At 49.2% G+C, this 20,338-nt stretch overlaps 1 protein-coding gene across 2 annotated transcripts in view; it reads left to right on the forward strand.

The window, feature by feature from the left end:
• Positions 1-20,338, forward strand: part of LOC147672903 (E3 ubiquitin-protein ligase TRIM39-like) — a 222,392-nt gene that overhangs the window by 54,385 nt on the left and 147,669 nt on the right. For both annotated transcript variants that reach the window (XM_086947933.1, XM_086947932.1), the window contains exon 2: positions 5,407-5,502. In XM_086947933.1, the coding sequence (XP_086804059.1) occupies positions 5,407-5,502 (96 nt within the window). The remainder of the gene's footprint in view (positions 1-5,406; positions 5,503-20,338) is intronic.

Below are 20,338 nucleotides of genomic sequence, written 5' to 3' on the forward strand. Positions count from 1 at the left end.
TGCCCATTTCTGAAGATTTAACATATAATTCATTATTGTTTCTCAAGGTTTACCATATAATTCATAAGGGTTTCGGAATGTTTAACATATAATTCACTATTGTTTGACGTTGTGAAGAGGAGTAATACATTCAAAGTTCTTCCAAACAGAGGGCCCTAAAGTACATATTGCACAGGGTCCCACAAATCCTTAAGATGTCACCGCCTTCCTGTCATAGACCCTGTATGAAGCTGGTGGTTGCTCCCACACTGAAGGGGCAGGGGTGGTGCTGGTTCACTAGTGCTTGCTGCCTGTCAGTAAGAGGCTGCTGTCCTTTCTCGCTGGTTATGACTGCCTCTTCCCTGAAATAGACCCTGTATGAAACTGGTGCCTGCTCACTCTCACAGACCATGTAAGGTCTGTTGCCTGCCTACCACAGACCCTGTAAGGACTACAGCCTGCCTCTCACACACCCTGTAAGGGCTGCAGCTTTCTTATCCCAGCCCCTATCAAGACTGCAGCCTGCCTGTCACAGACCCTGTAAGGACTGCAGCCTGCCTATCATGGACCCAGTAACAACTGCAGCCTGCCTATCACAGACCTTGTAAGGACAGCAGTCTGCCTATCACAGACCCAGGAACAACTGACTGCAGCCTGCCTATCACAGACCTTGTAAGGACTGCAGCCTGCCCTATCACAGACCATGTAAGGACTGCAGCCTGCCTATCACAGACCCTGTAGGCACTGCAGTCTGCCTATCACAGATACTATATAGAGTGCAGCCTGACTATCACAGACTCTGTAAGGACCACCCCCTGCCTGTCAATTAATCAATCAATCAATCAATCATATCATTTGTAAAGCGCACTACTCCCCAGTGAGGGTCTCAAGGCGCTGGGGTGGGGTGGGGAATGCTACTACTGATCGAAAAGCCAGATCTTGAGGAGTTTTCTGAAGGTCAGCAGGTCTTGGGTCTGCCGTAAGTGGATGGGGAGGGTGTTCCAGGTCTTGGCAGCAGAGTGGGAGAACGATAGGCCGCCGAAGGTTGCTCTTCAGAAGCGGAGGATGTGTGGCGAGGCCAAGGTCGGCGGAGTGGAGCTGGCGGGTGGGGGTGTAGAAGCTGAGTTGTCTGTTGAGGTACGTTGGTCCGGTGTTGTGGAGTGCCTTGTGTACATGGGTGAGGAGCTTGAAGGTTATCCTCTTGTTGACCGGGAGCCAGTGCAGGTCTCTCAGGTGGGGTGTGATGTGGCTGCGGCGAGAGATGTCGAGGATCAGGCGTGCAGAGGCGTTCTGGATGTGTTGGAGCCGTCTCAGGAGTTTGGCCGAGGCTCCCGCGTAGAGGGTGTTTCCGTAGTCCAACCTGTTGCTGATGAGGGCCTGTGTGACCGCTCTTCTCGTTTCAGTTGGGATCCACTTGTAGATCCTGCGGAGCATGCGGAGGGTGTTGAAGCAGGAGGAGGAGACTTCGTTGACCTGTTTAGTCATGGAGAAGGTGGAGACGAGGATGACCCCTAGGTTGCGTTCGTGGTCGGTGGGTGTTGGGGCGGTTCCCAGTGCGGTCGGCCACCAGGAGTCATCCCAGGCCGAGGGGGTTGATCTGAGGATGAGGACCTCCGTCTTGTGAGAGTTCAGCTTCAGTCGGCTGTTCCTCATCCATTCAGCGATGGCCTTCATTCCTTCGTGAAGGTTGGTTTTGGCGGTGTGGGGGTCCTTGGTGAGGGAGAAGATCAGCTGGGTGTCTTCGGCGTAGGAGATGATGTTGAGGTCGTGCTGACGGGCGACGTGGGCGAGCGGTGCCATGTAGATGTTAAACAGAGATGGGCTGAGGGATGAGCCCGGGGGTACGCCGCAGATGATCTTGGTGGCTTTGAACCGGAAGGGTGAAGGCGGACGCTCTGTGTTGTGCCAGAGAGGAAGGAGGTGGTCCAGTACATGGTCTTCTCTTGGATCCCGGCATTGTGGAGGCATGTTCGTAGTGTGTGGTGGCAGACCGTGTTGAAGGTGGCTGACAAGTCCAGGAGGATGTGGGCCGCCGTTTCTCCGTTGTCCAGCAGGGACTAGATGTAATTGGTGACGGCGATGAGGGCAGTCTCAGTGCTGTGGTTGCTGCGGAACCCGGACTGGGAAGGGTCCAGGATGTTGTTCTCCTCGAGGTAGCGGGTGAGTTGTTAATTGATGGTCTTCTCGGTGACCTTTGCTGGGAACGGGAGCAGGGAGATGGGCTGGAAGTTCTTGGGGTCCTTGGGGTCCGCCTTGGGTTTCTTGAGAAAGGCGTTGATCTCGGCCTGCTTCCAGCTCTCCCCGAAGGTTGCTGTCTCAGATGAGGTGTTGATGACTTTCTGGAGATGGGGTGCGATGGCTGTGCTGGCTTTGTTGAAGATGTGGTGTGGGCATGGGTCTGACGGAGATCCGGAGTGGATGGTGTTCATGATCTTGATGGTGTCGTCGTCGTTGCTGTTGGTCCAAAAGAGCAGGTAGTTGGTGCGGATGGGGGTCGTGGGGGCGGAGGTCTCAGTGGTTCTCGGGGCGGTCGTGGCTTTGAAGCTATCGTGGATGTCTGCGATCTTGTGGTGGCAAAAGGTCGCCAGCAAGTCACACAGGTCTTGCGAGGGTGGGAGGTCGTTGGTGTTGGAGCTGGGGTTGGCGAGTTCCTTCACGATTTTGAAGAGCTCCTTACTGTTGTGCGCGTTGTTGTCTAGGTGGTCTTTGAAGGAGGCCCTTTTGGCGGATCTGATGAGGTGATGGTGTCTGCGGGTGGCATCCTTGTGGGCTGCATGGCTGTCCGGTGTTCGTTCACGGAGCCAGATCTTCTCCAGCTTTCGGCAGGTTTGCTAGGAGGCCCGGAAGTCTTCAGTGAACCAGCTGGCTTTCTTGTTGGTGTGACTGTGATTGGGGCGAGGGTATTGGCGCAGTCGTTGATCCACTGTCTGAGGTTTCGGGCGGCAGTGTCAGGCTCGGTGGGGTCGGCGGGTGGGCTCTGGCTGAGGGTTGTGGTTAACTGATGTTCGGTGCCTTTGCTCCAGCAGCGGCGAGGCATCTGTTGAGTGCGGTGGTGGGCTGTGGGTTTCTTGAAGGTGAAGTGGATGCTGCGATGGTCGGTCCAGTGGAGTTGAAGGAGTCTTGGGGGATTGCAGAGAATATGGGGTCAAGCGTGTGACCGGCGGAGTGGTTGGGTGTTGTGACGAGTTGTCTGAGTCCGAGGTTGGCTAGGTTGTCGATCAGGGTGGTGGAGTTGGTGTTGTTGCTGTTCTCGAGGTGGAAGTTCAGGTCCCCGAGGAGGATGTATTCCGTGGAGGCGAGGACGTGTGTGCTGTTGAAGTCGGCGATGGAGTAGCTGAACTGTGGTCAGGGTCCGGGGGTCTGTAGATGAGGGTTCCTCGGAAGGTGGTGTTGGGGTCGGTGTGGATCTGAAAGTGCAGGTGTTCGGCAGTGCTGAGGGTGTCTTCGGTGTTGGTCGAGACTCTGAGAGTGTTCCTGTGGAAAAAGGAGATTCCTCCTCCTGCTCCATTGGTGTAGTCCCTGTGGGTGATCTTGTAGCCTTCCGGGACGGCTATGGCTATGTCAGGTGCTGAGGCGGGGTTCAGCCAGGACTCCATCAGGAAGGCGACGTCTGGGGAGGTTGAGCCGAGTAGGTCCCAGAGTTCTACAGCGTGTTTGCGGGCGGAGCGGGTGTTGAGAAGGATGCATCTGAGGTGGTTGGGTCTTTCCTGGTCGGCAGCATGGTGGGGTGGATGCTTGTGAAGCTGCAGTTCCGGCAGGTGAAATCTCTGTGGGTGCGCTTCGGGGCAGCCAGGAAGCAGGTGTGTGATCGTCCGGTGTTGAGTGTGTGGATGGTTCTGGCATCGTAGTGGTGTTGGGTGTCGTGGCGTTTGCGGGGTCCAGGGGTCCTGGCACTGGGCGCGGTCAAGGCGCGAACGGGCGCAGACAGGCTTGCCCTAGGTGCGCCAGCTGCATGCCCTCTATGCGCGGCTACTGCACGGCCTCCATATGAGGGGATGTGGGAGGGAGGAGCAGCTGGGAGTCGGGAGCAGGCGCTGAATGGGATTGCAGGGGAGCGGGCCGCAGGGACGCAGTGGCGGGAAAAACGGGCGGGGCCGCGGGAGAACTGGGCACAGGAAGGAAGAACAAGTTTAGGCAAGAAAACAAGTAGAGGCACAGAGGAATTGAAACAAGTCTGGGCTAGAAAGCAATTACGGGCACAGAGGAATAAAAACAAGTCTGGGCAAGAAAGCAAGTACAGGCTCAGAATAATAAAAACAAGTCTGGGCAAGAAAGCAAGTACAGGCACAGAGGAATAAAAACAAGTCTGGCAAGAAAGCAAGTACAGGCACAGAGGAATAAAAACAAGTCTGGGCAAGAAAGCAACTACAGGCACACAGGGATAAAAACAAGTCTGGGCAAGAAAGCAAGTACAGGCACAGAGGAATAAAAACAAATCTGGCCAGAAAGCAAGTACAGGCCCAGAGGAATAAAAACAAGTCTGGGCAAGAAAGCAAGTTAGGCACAGGGGAAAAATACAAGATTAGGCAAAAACAATGCAAGCAGAGCCATGCAGTTGCGTGTGGGTGACCTGCCTGCTGGCAGGGTCAGAGGCCCTGTAAGGACTGCAGCCTGCCTATCACAAACCCTTTTAAAAACTGAAGCCTGCCTATCACAGGCCCTGTAAGAACTGCAGCCTGCCTCTCACAGACTCTTTAAGGACTGCAGCCTGCCTATCACAAAGCCTTTTAAAGACTGATGTCTGCCTACTAGAGACCCTATAGGGACTGCAGCCTACCTATCACAGATACTATACGGCCTGCAGCCTGCCTGTCCCAGAACCTGTAATTTCTGCAGCCTGCCCATCACAGACACTGTAAGCACTGCAGCCTGCATATGACAGGCCCCTTTAAAGAGTGATGCCTGTACCAAGGCTGCCTGTGCCCCTCTATAAGATTTAGTAGTAGATGAGACAGCTCTATAGAGGAAAATCGTGATGTCTTTTAAATGATATTGGGATGAAAAAAGTTTTGAGGTGCTGCACACACATAAAAGACTGCAATAATAATGCTGTTGGCATATTCAGGAATCAATATGATTGTTCTGGTATTTTAATGTAGTTTTGAGTGCCCAGAAAATCACTATCTGGATATGAGTGGCTGGTACATGTGACATTGAAACATGTGGCCTGGTACTTACAATCATACATGTGTGGCAGAAACTTACAATATGTACATATGTGGCCTAGTACACATGATCTGGAAACATATGGCCTGGTACTTAAAATGTGTAATCAAGATATATGTGACTGGCATTTTTAAATGTGAATATGTGTGTTTGGTAGGTACAATCTGCATCTGTCTGGATGTTGATGTAGAGATTATTTTTCTATGAACAGCTTCTTTTTACAGATCAACAGTTGTCACTTTTGTGCTTTCCTCTTTACAGGTGAAGCTCCAGGGCTGGCTGCGACGTCTCAGGAATGAGACGAGATACATTCTGGAGTCTAAACTCAAGGAAGAGGAACAATATGACACCATGAGGGTGAGTGGCAGCCCTGAGTTCCTTGTATTTGTACACCTTTCATTGTGTATGTTCAGGTCTCTGCATGTGCCGGCCAAAGTTAGAGATTCAAAGAAGATAGTGGTTCATCCTCCTAAATGGGATTTGCCTCCACCAGACATACTGGCTGCAGAGTCACTGCCCTGAGCGTCCAGGGACCCATATCTTTCCGCGGGGCTTCATGAAAGTCACAAAAGAATGATTTACTCTTCCAGCCTTTAGGCAACAATCGCATGCTTCCACGGAGTATGTATGTACAGATCTTGGCCAACTGGCATGGAGTGTGGCCATGTGTGTGTCTGTATTTGTGCATTTATGTGCATGTGTCTGTTGGTGTGTTTGTGTGTGCATGGTTCCAGTCATCTCTGGGACTGCATGTGTCTGTCTGTCTGTTTTCAGTCACCTTCCTGTCAGCATGCACATGCATGTGTGTTTGTGTGCACCTATATATTTGTAGGTTTGTGTATGCTCCGGGGTGAAAGAATGTGTTAGTATGTGCATGCATGCATGCCTCTGTGTGAGCACGTTTGTCTGTGAGTTTGTACATGCATATGTGCAGTTGTGTATGAAAATGTCCATGCATGTTTCTATGTGCCTTTTTACTGTTGCTCGGCAGTTAAAAGTCTGAACCCGAAATGTCAAGAAGCTCAAACTTTGATCTCAGAAGTCAGCTACAATGTTGGGGTGCCTTAAGTACCAAAATAAGGCGAGCCCTAGAATATACTATCAGTAAAGTTAGAACATCAAATCAAATGAGTTCATGTTACATCCTGCTTTCATTTCTTCTTTGTCCTTCCTTAGTGTTTCTCATTTATATCTCTGCATGTCTCTATAATGTCATCTGTGTTCCAATTGTATTGGCTTGAAAACTGGAACAGTTACATCTGGAGGCTGAGCTGAAGTCCATCTGCTCCTGGTGGGGTCTTTTCTATCATTATACAATCTTTTTTTTTTTTTTTTTTTTTTTTTTAAAACCTTTATTTATGAAATGCACAATACACAGCGTCTGCCTACAACCCCGCAGGGCCGGCCGCTATGACATACAAAAGATGGACATAAAGGAAGCCATTCGGACAGAACGCTGTTAAAGCCAACTATAAGCAAAGAGTATACTGTGGAGTAGCGAGCGATTGTATGAGGATAGAGAAAGGTTTAATTTTATGATTTTGTCGAGTACGAATTATAACACTACAAGGAGAGTGGAGGCTACTAAATGACCAGGATAGCTATAATCAATCGAAGAACACTGAACCCCGACCCCCAAAGAGGAGAAGAAACATGGAAGAAGAAGAGGAAGAAGAAAAGAAAAAGAGAAAGAGGGCCATAGAAACAAAGAGAGAACATAAAACACAACCCATCCCCCCACCCTGCATACCAGCGGAAGGCCACGGCCCACCCCCCCCCAATAGGCATGCCTGTCGCCCCAAGAGAACCCCCAAATGGGAAAGAGAATAGAGAGAGTGAGAAAGAACATCCCACTCCCCAACTCCCGGAAGAGGAGGGAGGAGCCAAATTCAACATATCTCCGGTCCCCCCCCGGCCCTTCGAATCAAAATCTAGGAGTAAATCAAACAAAAGGCAGTATCATGCTCAGACAGTGGCAGTCCCAGCTCAACCATCGCATACACCAATAACAAGGAAGAGCGATTTAGCCCTGGCCTAATCCCGGGTACGTCCCCGAATGGAGTTCCTGGAGATAGCTCGCCCCCCTGAAAACCAGAAACAACATGGCAGCATATACTAGAAAGTCATTGGAGGGCCTAACATTAGTCTTCCCGGACATACCCGCTGTGCAGTGTCTCCCCACTACGTAAGATAGTAAAACAATAGCAGTCTTAATTATGATAGAGACGGGGTGGGTCATTGCGGTGCGCACAATCCAAAGCGTAGCAGAATAAGTTCCAATACGAGTCCCATTAGTTCGTCAGTCCCGATATACAAAACAGAGGCCTTCAGCCCTGGCCAGAGCGCGCGATGGTAGAAAACAATACACGATGTGTGCACACAACATTTATAGGAGCAGATTCAATCCCTGTGCAGCCCACACGGATAAGCATTGTGTCATTAATTACCCCAAACACGACATAATAGCGGGCACACGTCGAGGCTAGACATTAATATTCACCCTTTAGACCCCGGACCCAGACAGAACCCCCCTCCCCTCATCAAAGAGCACAGCTATACAGGATAGACACAGGATCAATTGGGAAAGAGGTTGCAATTGCAAATCAGTCACCATATCCAAACGATAGACAGTCCAGGTCACCGCCAGCCGATCAAACTAGTCGAGATGAAGGGCCACATCAACCCTGGCCCGATCGACGAAACTTCTCCAGGAATGGCCATTCCAGCGGATACCCGTCCAACAGAACAATGGAGCAAAATGCTTATATGTTCCATTGTGCAACAAGAAAGTCCCCGTCCTCAGCCTTGACCTCTTCGAATCCGCAGTCTAATCGAAACCAGTGTAGGTGCAGCCAGCTTGGACGAAATGGACCACCATGGAGACCACCGTAAAAGTTGAGGTGCAGGAGACAAGGCAAACTGGAGCGTTGCTTGACTGTAAAGAATCAGAGGATGTAGCATTGCCAAGCCACGGCTAGAGCAACAGGGAGCAAAACGGTGTATTAGTTCCAAAATAGCAGCCAGCCGGTGCACAGAGAGCAAGTCCAGGAGGGCGCTCGGCAACGTGGCACCCAAGAACAAAGGGGATGGGCGAGGCGGCGACGGGGACCCGAGCCCCGGCCGCACCAAGGAAGCAATATTGTCAGACTCCTCCAGAGAAGGACCGAGGAGTACCGCAGCGGATTCCGGGACACGTCCCTCCGCCACCGTCCCGCACCCCAATTCGGGTAATCCACCGACAGTCGGCTGAGGATATGGCTTAACGCGCCGCACCGGAGAGCCATCCCGGCCAGCCAACTGGGCCCCATCAAGCCGGTCCCCCAATTCGGTAGCAAAGTCGCGGAAGGCCAATCGCAGGTCCCCCAGTGCAGCAAGGATGTCGCAAAGCCTCAGCGGTGGATCGAGGATGGAGGGTGCTGCTGTGTCCGCCATCTTAGGTAAACTGCCATTGAGCGCCCAGGGAAGCAAGCCCCCGGCACCAGCCATCGATATCAGGCAAATAATGAAACCTCTGTGAGGCCCCGATGGTGCAGGAAACGTGAAGGCAGCCGGTCGTGAAGAGGCTGCAAGGATAGGGGAAACTGTAGCTCAGGGAGTCCCACCGGCAGGATCAGGGCGTCCGTCGTAGAAGATGGCGACCGCTGCTACAAACTGCAACAAAGAGACAATCCCGGACCCCTTCTGCTGGGCCGGGATACATGAAGCAGGAGCCGGAAACAATGTTGCGAACGAGTCGCGCTGGGCTGCTGTCAGGGAGAAGGCTGCTGTGAGAAATCCACCAGCGCCGAGCTCCAGGTCCGGTGCCCCGGCTCCTCCCTCTCCGCAGCGGCCGCCGCTGTCGTAGTCGCCTCCGGCCGTCCCCACCAGCAATGGCCCGGCTGCTCCCTCTGCAGAAGGCCGGAATGGTGACCGAGGCTTAACTCCGCCGTGGCAGCTCCGTTTCCGACCGGGGACACTGCATCGTGGACAGGAGTGCAGCGCCGGGAAGCGTGATGCTAGGAAGCGCAGGATTTTGTACAGGATCTTGGTTGAAGGGCGTCAGGATCGGCGAAGCCGAGGAGCTAAGCGGCCATCTCGGCTGCAGGCTAGGCTCCTCCCCCTCATTATACAATCTTATTCTATTTATCTACCTGACCTGATTTTATTCTACAATAAACCTAAATTGTTACTTATACTGGATCTAAGGACTTCTATTTATTACAGTTCAACATTTTAGTGTGTTGTTGTTAGGTGAATTGAGCTTTATTATTGTTGAGATTTGTGCTTGTTCACCATTGTGGGTCAAGTTTATGACCTGAAGTCTTGTGATGGTGCAGGTCAGTTTTGGTGTTTTCTGTGGGATGTGGTGTTCAGCTCATTGGGAAAGAGATATTTGTCTCAGACCCGAGCTAGTCAGGAAAAATGAAACTTATTGATGGGTCTTGAGGAACTATTGGACAGCTCAGATCTATTTAAACTGATTATTTCCTGTTCTTGATTGGTCTTGAAGGACAATTGTACCACCTTGTCGTATGGTTTATACTTTCTCAGTGAAACTGTGCATTTGTTGGACAACATAAAGTCAAAACTGTTCGAGACTGAGTCCATACAGTCCATCGGGATATGCTGGCCTTTGTCCAGGATAGCTCACAGCGCACCATCAGTACCCCATACCCAAAAGGTAATAGGTGGAAAGTGCAACCTCAGAAAATGACAACCCTGACTCCCCAAGTAAATCATGGAAACAGATCAAGAACCTTTTTGAGACACAAGAAATACTCAGATTGGCATTTAAATATTTATTGAAGCAAAATGATTCTTGCATAAAATATGTGCGATGCAATGATCAATAGAAGGAAACAAAATTTTGTAATCAGCATTACGGGAATGGTGAAGAATATAAACAGTTCAACCAGTGTGCTGTTACATAGATTGCATGTTTGCATACAAGTACTGTTTTATTTTGTATCCTACTCTGCGCTCCCTTTCCTAGTGGACCTAGGGTGGGTGAATCTGCCAGAATCCCTGTAGGGTGAGCTAACTTCCCTGTTGCCTGCGGATAAGTGTCATCAGGAAGCCCGTCTTGGTGGAGAGCTGGGCACCATTTCTCTCAGGAGGTAAACAAGAATTTGCTGGGCTGGAATTCCGACACAGGGCGACCTCGACTGTGTCAGAAAAATGATCCACTTTCTAAACAAAGGAGTGATATTCTTTATATACTAAACTTCACCCATATTACCATGCAGAAGCTCCAGTCAGGCTGCCACTATTGATGCTATGACCACCGAGCTGTCACACGCGTACAATAAAAAATAACATTTTGCACAGTGAACTTAGCCCTCATACAGAATGTTCACGGCTCTTGACAAAATGACTACAAAGAAATGTAAATGTAAGCAAACTTGAACATGTAAAATGGTGGTGTTCTCACCCGGGCATAATGTGACCGTATGGCACCTGCTCCTTGGGCATAATGTGATTAAAAAGCTTCCTAAAAACTATGCTTAAAAATATAAGTTTAAAGTATTGAAACCTAACACCTAAAAAGCATTGTGCTCTTTAATAATTAAAGCATAGCGAAAGCCAAACCATGTAAAATAGAAAAAGATAGAATAAAAGGCAAAGTTTGTTTTAAAAAGCAATTTTGTGTGTAAAAACATGGGCAAATTAAAAAACTCCACAGCTCGAAACTGCCAGATTGTTTACATGTTCTGAGGAGTTGACAAAATATTGCTATACCCAGCTACTGCAGACGATTGTCCCGTTGGCACCCCTCTAACCAGCTTCAGGGAGCAAATATGTTCAAATCCGTCTTCCTCAGCCGTCGCTGAAGGTAGGATCGGCAGTAGTGCAGCCGCAGAGGATGAGCCAGGATCCAAATCCCCAGGAGCTGAAGCATCCCAAGAAGGCTCATAAAATGCCTTTAGAAGCAACAGCAATTGTGCTGTACAGATGAATCTTGAGGGACCCACCAGCATTTCTATGTTCGTAGAATGGACTGGTTGCATACCCAATGATATGTCCAGGTCACACTCGAAAGTGCACAGCTGACAGCAGAATACGGGCTGCAAGTGTAACCAGAAAAGGCTGAAAGTATAAGAACCAGTTGCCATTTTCTTGAAGCAAGGGTGTGCCAAACAAAATAGCACATTTGCTAGTGCCATCACCATTTGGCCAAGTGATGGAACATCTATTGCGGACCACATAGATTAAAATCAGAGTCCTGACAACCAGGAACAGGACAAGCGGTAAACCTTCAAAAATGCTTCCAAGCACATAGTGTATGAAAGATGGAAAAACTCAGAAGACCGTCTGGAAAGTACTAACCAACCTGCCACCAATTATTTTTAAAAAGTGAGTTATCCCTGCAGTATTAGACATTTTAAAAATGTGGTGCACAAGTTCCCAGAAATGGCATGGGAAGCTGGTGCGGAGTAACGACTGTTTCTCAGAAGAAGACGTTGAAACTTGAAGATCAAACATCTTCCTTGCAGACTCTTTACATCAACAAGAGGCATTGCAGTAATTGCTTCTAGAGGAGGCTAGAATGACCTGGCTCACTACCCAGAGTCGCATTTATCAACATCCTACGCATGCTCAAAAAAACATTTCGCTGGATCCCCACCGAAACAAGAAAAACGGTCACCCACGCACTGGTCACAAGCCGTCTGGACTACGGAAACACCCTTTTTGCCAGCACCACCGCAAAACTTCAGAAAAAACTCCAACGCATTCTAAACGCCTCAGCTAGACTCATACTAGACATCCCCCCGCACAGACCACATTTCCGTTCACCTGAAAGACCTTCACTGGCTCCCCATCAACAAAAGAATAACGTTCCGTCTCCTCACCCACGCACACAAAGCCCTCTACGAACTTGGACCTGATTGTCTTAACACGCGCCTTTCCTTTTACACTCCCACCCGCCAACTGCGTTCGTCCAACCAAGCCCTCGCCGCTGTTCCGCGCATCCACAAAGCCACCATGGGGGGAAGATCCTTCTCCTACTTAGCGGCCAAAACCTGGAATACCCTTCCCATCCACCTCCGCCTTACCCAAAACCACCTAGCCTTCAGAAAACAGCTTAAAACCTGGATATTCGATAAGTAAACCTCCCCCCTTCCTCAAGCGCCTTGAGACCCTCTGGGTATGTAGTGCGCTATACACATTTTGAATTGAATTGAATTGAATCAGTGGGGGGATAAAACTGGTCAAACTCTGCAGCTAACACAGTGCATTGCACACATATTGCATATGTAACAGACTGGAGGGGAGTTAGGCATGCCGGGGATTTGGCCATGACCCAGTGCTTTGCCACCTTTGTTACTGTGCTCGCAACCACCAGGGGTGGAAATTTAATCACTTTGTGGTTTCTTAGATGACTTGCCCATTCAGCCCCTGTCTGACTTAGACTGAAACGTGCTGGACAAGGACATCACCTGCAAGAAGCTGGGGTTGGCTCTGCCTCAGCTCCACCTGGGATGGACCCCAGATCCCAATGGTCTCCCAGTGGAGTTCTTAGGGATTATCAAGGACTACTTATGGACCCTCTCTGGAATATGTTCCAGTGTAGCATCAAAGTTCACATTTGAAATTTGTATTGAAAGCCAAATTGTCGCATTCCTAGCTGTGCGGGCAGGTGGAAATAGCACTTGCGTAGAATAGGTCACAACAGCAGAAACCGTGACCATATACGCAACCCCCAGCTTCATCCTGCAACCACATTGATCATTCAACATCAAATAACTTCCATTCGAAAGCAATCTGAATACCGGATGAATTACAGCAGCTGGGGAACCCTTCAGATAACAAGACAACTTCATGCGAAGTGAAGTGAATCCTCCTTGCAAACAAAAGAATGGCCCAAAGTGTTCTCACCATTTGTGCTAGTAATAGAAACCTCAGTTTCACCATTCCTACATTGGTATGTGAAAGGCAAGAGCCATGACTCATGTACAACGACCTCTCCTAGTGATTCATATCTGCCCACTTGATGGTGTTGTGAGCAGAATTTAAAGTGAAAAGTTGATATCAGCAGAGAAGTAAACCTGTGTATAATCCAATCTGCTGATGGTATTTCTGCCATTACAAATTAATGGGGTAACCCAATAAACATCACAAGACCTGGGTACAATGCAGTAATGAAACAAGTGGTCCATGACTGCTTTAGAGAAGAAAAAATTATAATTTATCCTGTGTGTGAAGCTTAAATAAGTCAAACACTGGTAAAAGATACCAAAAATAAATGCAACAACATACCCTACTGTCTAAGATAGCATTGTTCCAAATGTACAGTCAATGTAAAACACAAAATCGCCAAATAATTGTTTAAGTTCAGTATATTTAATTTCATAAGGAAGGTACAAAGGTTGCTTAAAGGTAGAGAGAAGAATGGGTATGCTCGTGATGGTAGGGAAAAGTGAATAGTCGCAAATATTCAGAGTTTATACATTTTTACGGCTTTGGCAATGGACTGGTAAAGTGACCAGTACAGAAAGGCTTGTACCAAACAAATCATTTATAAAAAAATGTATGTACTTTTTGTAAATGCATAAATGCAACATCAAGCGAAGGGGATGGGATGTGATACAGGCCAATAGTGGGTGAGGTGTGTCGACATTTCAACTCGGCCTGTGCATAGAGGGTGACTTAAACCTCTGCTGCGAGTCTTCTTCAGGACGAAGGAGGGCGGGGGGGCAACCTAATCCTAGTGCCACACAGGCATCTCAGGTACAACACTGGAGGTTGAGTACTTAATGGCTCTGTCAGGGTTTTCCAATAGTAGTGAGATGAAATCCCCCAGTGAGGGCCTACCTTGTGAAGTCCTCACCGGTATTTAAAACCGTAAATTAGTTATGACATTGTCATCAGACAATTGAATAATCTGTCAAGATCTTGAAAGAAAAACCGGGCGTTGCACGCCTCATAGAATCCCTTCTGCCAAGTTCAAGACTTGCAGCTGAGGTTTAAGTCACCCTCTATGCACAAGCCGAGTCGAAACGTCGACACACCCTACCCATTAACGGCCTGAATCACATCCCATCCCCTTCGCTTGATGTTGCCTTCTTGGCATCGAGGGAGAGGAGAAGGGCATGTATGGCGTGTCAGTGTGCTTTTTCAACCAAATGGGCAAGGCGTCAGATATTTATTTTATTTATTTAATTAGAAGCTTGTAAAGCGCACGGCTACCTCCGGCGGAGGTGTCCCGGCGCTAAGATTACCTGAGTGTCCCCAAAGAGAGAACCAGGATCAAATCCAACAGAGGGAGATAGAAAAATACTGAAGACCTAACGTTTAGTATACAACCAGGTTTTAAGTTTGCGTCGAAAGGCTGGCTCGGATTCAGTGAACCTGAGGTCAAGAGGAAGGCTGTTCCAGAGCTTGGCAGCAGTGACGGTGAAAGTTCTACCGCCACTTCGAGAAAGCCTAAATCTAGGCACCATCAGTAGACGAAGACTGTTGGATCTCAGATGTCTAACTGAAGAAGAAAACTTGAGGCGTTTTCTCAGATAGAGCGGGCCAATTCCATGAATTGCACGGAATGTCAGGGTCAGAATTTTAAAATCGATGCGTCGGGCTATAGGGAGCCAGTGAAGCTCATCCCGGTAGGCTCTGACCGAGGTGCCGGCAGGAATATTACCAATGAGCCGAGCTGCCGCGTTCTGGACAATTTGCAGACGGTCAATTAGGTATAGGGGGGCACCTGCATATAGACTATTAGCATAGTCTAGATGGGTGGTGATAAGTGCCTGGACAACCGTTTTGCGGGATGATTTAGGGAGGTAGGGGAAAATCTTCCTGATCATGCGCAATTTGGAAAAACAAGCCCCTACAACTTTGTTGATTTGGGCACTTCCAGACAAAGAGTTGTCAAAGGTGAAGCCAAGGTTGCGGGCAGCCTGTACTGGAGTGGGTGGAGGATTCAAAACGGTAGGCCACCATAGAATTGCAGGAGGAGGAGATTTCTTGCTGAAAAAGAGAACCTCCGTTTTGTCGGTATTGAGGGCAAGGTGATTGGCTGACATCCAAGTGCAAATATTGCCAAGGCAGTTTCTGAAGTTGGAAAAGAGGGAGTCAGAATGGTCTCTAAATGAAAAAACAAGCTGAGTATCGTCAGCATAAGAGACCACCCTGACGCCCCAGGACTCAACTACCTTGGCAAGAGGGGCCACATAAGCATTAAACAATAAAGGGCTTAAGGCAGAACCCTGGGGCACTCTGCACCGGAGGGGTTTGTCTTCAGATTCAAATAGGTGCATCGTCACCCTCTGAGACCGACTGGACAGGAAAGATTTGGTCCAGGCCAGCACTGTGCCGCCGACCCCTAGCTGTTGTAAACGGGTGGCAAGTATATTATGGGATACAGTATCAAATGCAGCGGATAGGTCGAGGAGGACTAACATGGCCTCCTCGCCCCTATCCACTGATTCCCTGATGATCTCAGAGACTTCTAGCAGCGCCGTCTCAGTGCTGTAGCCGGTTCTAAAGCCGGACTGGGAGTCGTGTAAAAGCTGATTTGATTCTAGATACTGCGCCAACTGTTTCTGTACCACTTTCTCCAGTATCTTGGCAGGTTTGGGCAGGAGCGATATGGGCCGATAGTTGCCAAATTGCGAGGGGTCAGCACCAGGTTTTTTCAAAATGGGGATTAGCCTAGCCTGTTTCCACACTGAGGGGAACTGACCGCGCAACAGGGAGGAATTCCAGATGGAGAGAAACGGGTTTACTAGAATAGGAGCAAGATTGCCCATGACTTTTGCCGGGACTGGGTCCAAAGGGGAACCAGACTTAACGTTGTATAGCAAAGACAGCGCTAGGTCCGGGGTCAGCTCACTAAAGGAGTTGAATGAACAGGGGATGGAACATGGAATGTCTGCAAGGTGGTTAGGAGGAACCGTACCAAAGGAGGAAGAGAGTTTGACTATTTTGTCCTGAAAGTAATCCGAGAGTCCATTACACAGATCTTGAGTGGGGATACATTGGGATTTCGAGGCAGGGGGGTTTACAAAGTCTTTCACGATGGTGAAAAGAGTTTTGGAAGAGTTCTGCGCCTGTTGAATGAGATTGGAGAAGTAAGCTCTCATTGTAGAACGTTTCAGTTTGTGAAATTTGTTCCGGGCAGATTTATAGGCCAGTTTGGCTAAAGGGTCATAATCCTGTCTCCATTTGCGTTCTAACTGCTTACACTTACTTTTTTCCTCACGAAGCAGGGGGGAAAACCAGGGGGCAGAGGGACGTGATCTGGAGGAAGTAAGTGGAACAAGAGGGGAAACAGAGTCAAGAGCGGCGGAAAGGGTCGAATTAAATCTAATAGTTTCTATGTCGAGGTCTTCCAGCTGATTAAGTTGAAAATGAAGATGAGCTTCCAAGGAATCACAGGTGACTTTGGTCCATTTACGACCCCTGTCTCTGTTGAGAGAGGAGGGGGGAGGAGGGGAGGGAGCGGTGAGGGTGAATGGAAGAAGAAAGTGATCAGTCCATGTCATGGGAGTGGGTGGAAGGGTGGAGATACCAAGATGATTAGAAAAGATGAGATCAAGTGTATGGCCTGCTATGTGAGTCGGGCCTTTGACTAATTGGGGCAAGGTGAGTCCTTGTAATGTTTCTAGCAGGGAAGAGGCTTGTGTGCAAGAAGGATTATCAATGTGGAGATTAAAATCTCCCAATACTGTAAAATGGGGGTGTTTGAGAGAAAAGTCTGCAATAGAATGCGTCAGAGCATTTAAGGAGGAGGTGGTCGCAGCGGGGGGGTTGTAGACCAGTATGCCTGCACAGATGGTACTAGCGGTGTCCGTGACCGTAAAATAAGCGGCTTCAATAAGGCCGAGATTGGGGATTTTAGTGAGATTTAGTTTAAAATGAGATTTAGCAATTACCGCAAGACCCCCTCCTGGTTTGGAGTTTTCTCGATTAATGCCAACGAAACAGTAACCAGGGGGGATAGCAAGGTTAATATCTGATTTGGAAGAATCTTTAATCCAAGTTTCTGTAGGAAACAATAGGTCCCATTTGTGGGTGTCAAGAGATAGCCAAATGTCAGAGGCGTGAGCCGGAAGAGATCTGCAATTAATTAACGCAGCTTTTAAAATGGTCAGGGGCTGGCTATTAACAATCAAGGGCGGTTGAGATGCTTTAGACACCACAGGGAGAGTGAAGTTGCAGTGTGAGCAGGAATATGCCGTTGATTCCAGGCTAAGAGCATTACAGCAAGTTAAGGGGATGCATGTACCAGGACGAAGGAGTAGCAGTTGATCCGAGGTCCAGGAAGTTTTTGGGGTGTGTGAGGCAGGGGTTCTGGCGCTGGGCGCGGGTCCGGCGCAGACGGGCTTGCCTTAGGCGCGCCTTTGGCGCGCCATCGGCGCACCCGCTGCGCCCGCCCGCTGCGCGGACGGGATGGTCCCTTCTTTATATCCGTGTCCATCTAGCAGTGGGAGGAGGGTGGGAGGCGTCCAGGAGCTGGAGCGCTACCCTGCCTCCCCCCAAGATGGCGGTTCCGCGTTCTCCCGGCCGGCGAGAGCGCTGTGCTCGGCTGCGCCGGGGGAGAGAGAGCAAGGTCGGGCCCCTGGGACGAAGAAATCTCGTCCGGACCAGCAGAGAGGTCTGTTTTACAATAAAAGTGCTCCGATTAAAATATAAACAGTTTTTAATATATGCTGATCAGAGTAGCGTCTGTACACATAGTAGTAGATCACCAGGCGTACAGAGAAGTCAATTTCACAACACACGCACACTCTCAAAGATTGCCAGTTTCACAAAGTGCCAAGAAAGATGCCCCCGGCTTCCGCCTCAGGGGATAAACAAGTAATCTGTAATGGAGAGGGGCGGAGGGTCTTAAGTAGTGAGGGAGGGCGGGAGGCGTCCAGGAGCTGGAGCGCTACCCTGCCTCCCCCCAAGATGGCGGTTCCGCATTCCCCCGGCCGGCGAGAGCGCTGTGCTTGGCTGCGCGGGGGGAGAGAGAGCAAGGTCGGGCCCCTGGGACGAAGAAATCTCGTCCGGACCAGCAGAGAGGTCTGTTTTACAATAAAAGTGCTCTGATTAAAATATAAACAGTTTTTAAAATAAGCTGATCAGAGTAGCGTCTGTACACATAGTAGTAGATCACCAGGCGTATAGAGAAGTCAATGTCACAACACACGCACACTCTCAAAGATTGCCAGTTTCACAAAGTGCAAAGAAAGATGCCCCCGGCTTCCGCCTCAGGGTATACACAAGTAAACAAGATATTGTCCGACCCCTGTCTATATTGTATAAATCCAACCTTATAGGGCTCTATTAAACCAGGTAGTGGTGTTTCTAAACGGTTGGCCAGCATGTTGGTGTAGAGTTTAGTGTCTGTGCTCAGTAGGGCTTTTGGGCTGTAAGATGAACAGAGTGTTGGGTTTTTACCGGGTTTGGGAACAAGCGTGATTTCTGCATTAGACATGGTAGGTGTGAGGCCCCTGACATGTGAAAATGAGTTGTAAAGCTTGATCAGTTAGTCTTGGAGTTGCGGCAGTAAACTCACATAGAAGGACAGGGTAAGATCATCCGGGCCTGGAGATTTTCCCTTGAGGATCTCTTTAAGGTTTCTAAGGAGCTCAGCTAGGGAGAAGTGTTCCTCCTGTTCACAAGCTAATAAAGGGTCAGGAGGTTGCAAGGGTCATCTCTGAAGATAGGTGGCTATTGCAGTTTGGTCTTCTCCCCCTGAGGCGTGTAGGCGCTGGTAGAAAGCTTGAAAGGCCTCCTGCTTCTCTGACTCTCTGATTGCCCAGGTAGAGTCCTCCATTTTGAGTTTAGCGATGTGGGATCTGGCATGTTGTTGGCGCAGCCTTCGTGTGAGAAGGAAACCCACCTTCTCGTTCCTCTCAAAGTACTTTTGCTTGCGTGCTAGGAGGTGATCTGCTTTGTGGATGCTATGCGCATGTATTTGTTCCTGCAGAATGGCCAGCTGCTGCTTGACCCGCAGCGTGGGATACGGTTTGTCAGAGCATTCTAGGGAGAAGATGTACGCCATAAGTTTCGCTTCAAACAGGCGTGCCTCCCAAACCCTGGCTATGGAGATTGAGGTTATCCCTCTCTGTATGGTAGCTTTGAACCTGTAACTGAGGGTGTGGGGGGAGGTGTCAGGGAGGGAGTTGAGTATGAAGTATTCAGTAATCATATCTTTTATCGGTGTTTTATCTATTGGGTCTCGCAAGAGTTGGGGGAGAGGCCTGGTATCACAAAAAAGATGGAATCTGTTGAGTAGCCGCAGCAGCCCTGCTAGGGTCTTCGACACCAGCAGGGTGTGATCTGCATACAGAGGGGTCCGTACCTTATCACCTCCCAACGTTGATGCATCTGCTGGCTCTTCTTGCAGGAAGCTAACCACTCCATTCATGTACAGAGAGAATAGAGTGGGGGCCAGGACACAGCCTTGCCGAATTCCCCTGCTGACTGGGATGTGATCAGTCAGTTGCCCCTGCGCCCCCATCTAATCTGTGCATAATTCCCTTCATGCAACTGAACTACCAGGTTAAGAATCTGTAATGGGATACCCATATCTGTGAGGGCCAGACAAAGCTTACACCTGAGGCCTAAATCAAAGGTAGTCTTCAAGTCAATAAAGGCCAGATAATAAAGGTTGCCCTTGCTTATCACAACCACTTTCCAATAAAGGAGTAGAAGCTGGAATACCTGGTCGATGGTCCCTGTCTTCACCCTAAAACAAGCTCAAAAGTGAGATAAAATTGCGTTTTCATCTGCCCATGTCTGGATCTTCTACAGCGTGGCTCTGCAGGAGACCTTTTGGAGGTCGTCGATCAGGCTGATAGGCCTGTAGTTTGAGGGTTCCTCTCTGGCTCCTTTTTTATAAATTGGGACCACCTCTGCACCCTTCCAAGAATCGGGGACTGGGGCACCACTAGCTATTGCATTTGACAAAAGTAAAATATAGTGGGCCCTGCAGCTTTGGACGGTACTATTCGACCTATTGTGGCCTCTATTTCACTCTGTGAAAGACTTAAGGGGCTCTAGGGCCAACGCCCACGGGTGCACTGTAGTACTCGTGTTACCTCACTCAGGGAAGCCGGGTACATAGGTGTCTTTTGGTGTCAGGAATCGTTGTTGATTTCAATGGCGATATGCTGCAAAGGGCTGCTGCCGTGGAGAAGAGAAGTGTAGAGGGTGATACAAGCCTGGATCAAAGATGTGAGTAACCTGAAAGCAGAAAAGACAGAGTTTGGGTAATTTGCTA

The sequence above is a fragment of the Lissotriton vulgaris genome, unplaced genomic scaffold (assembly GCF_964263255.1).
Source record: "Lissotriton vulgaris unplaced genomic scaffold, aLisVul1.2 SCAFFOLD_1555, whole genome shotgun sequence".
Taxonomy (NCBI): domain Eukaryota; kingdom Metazoa; phylum Chordata; class Amphibia; order Caudata; family Salamandridae; genus Lissotriton; species Lissotriton vulgaris.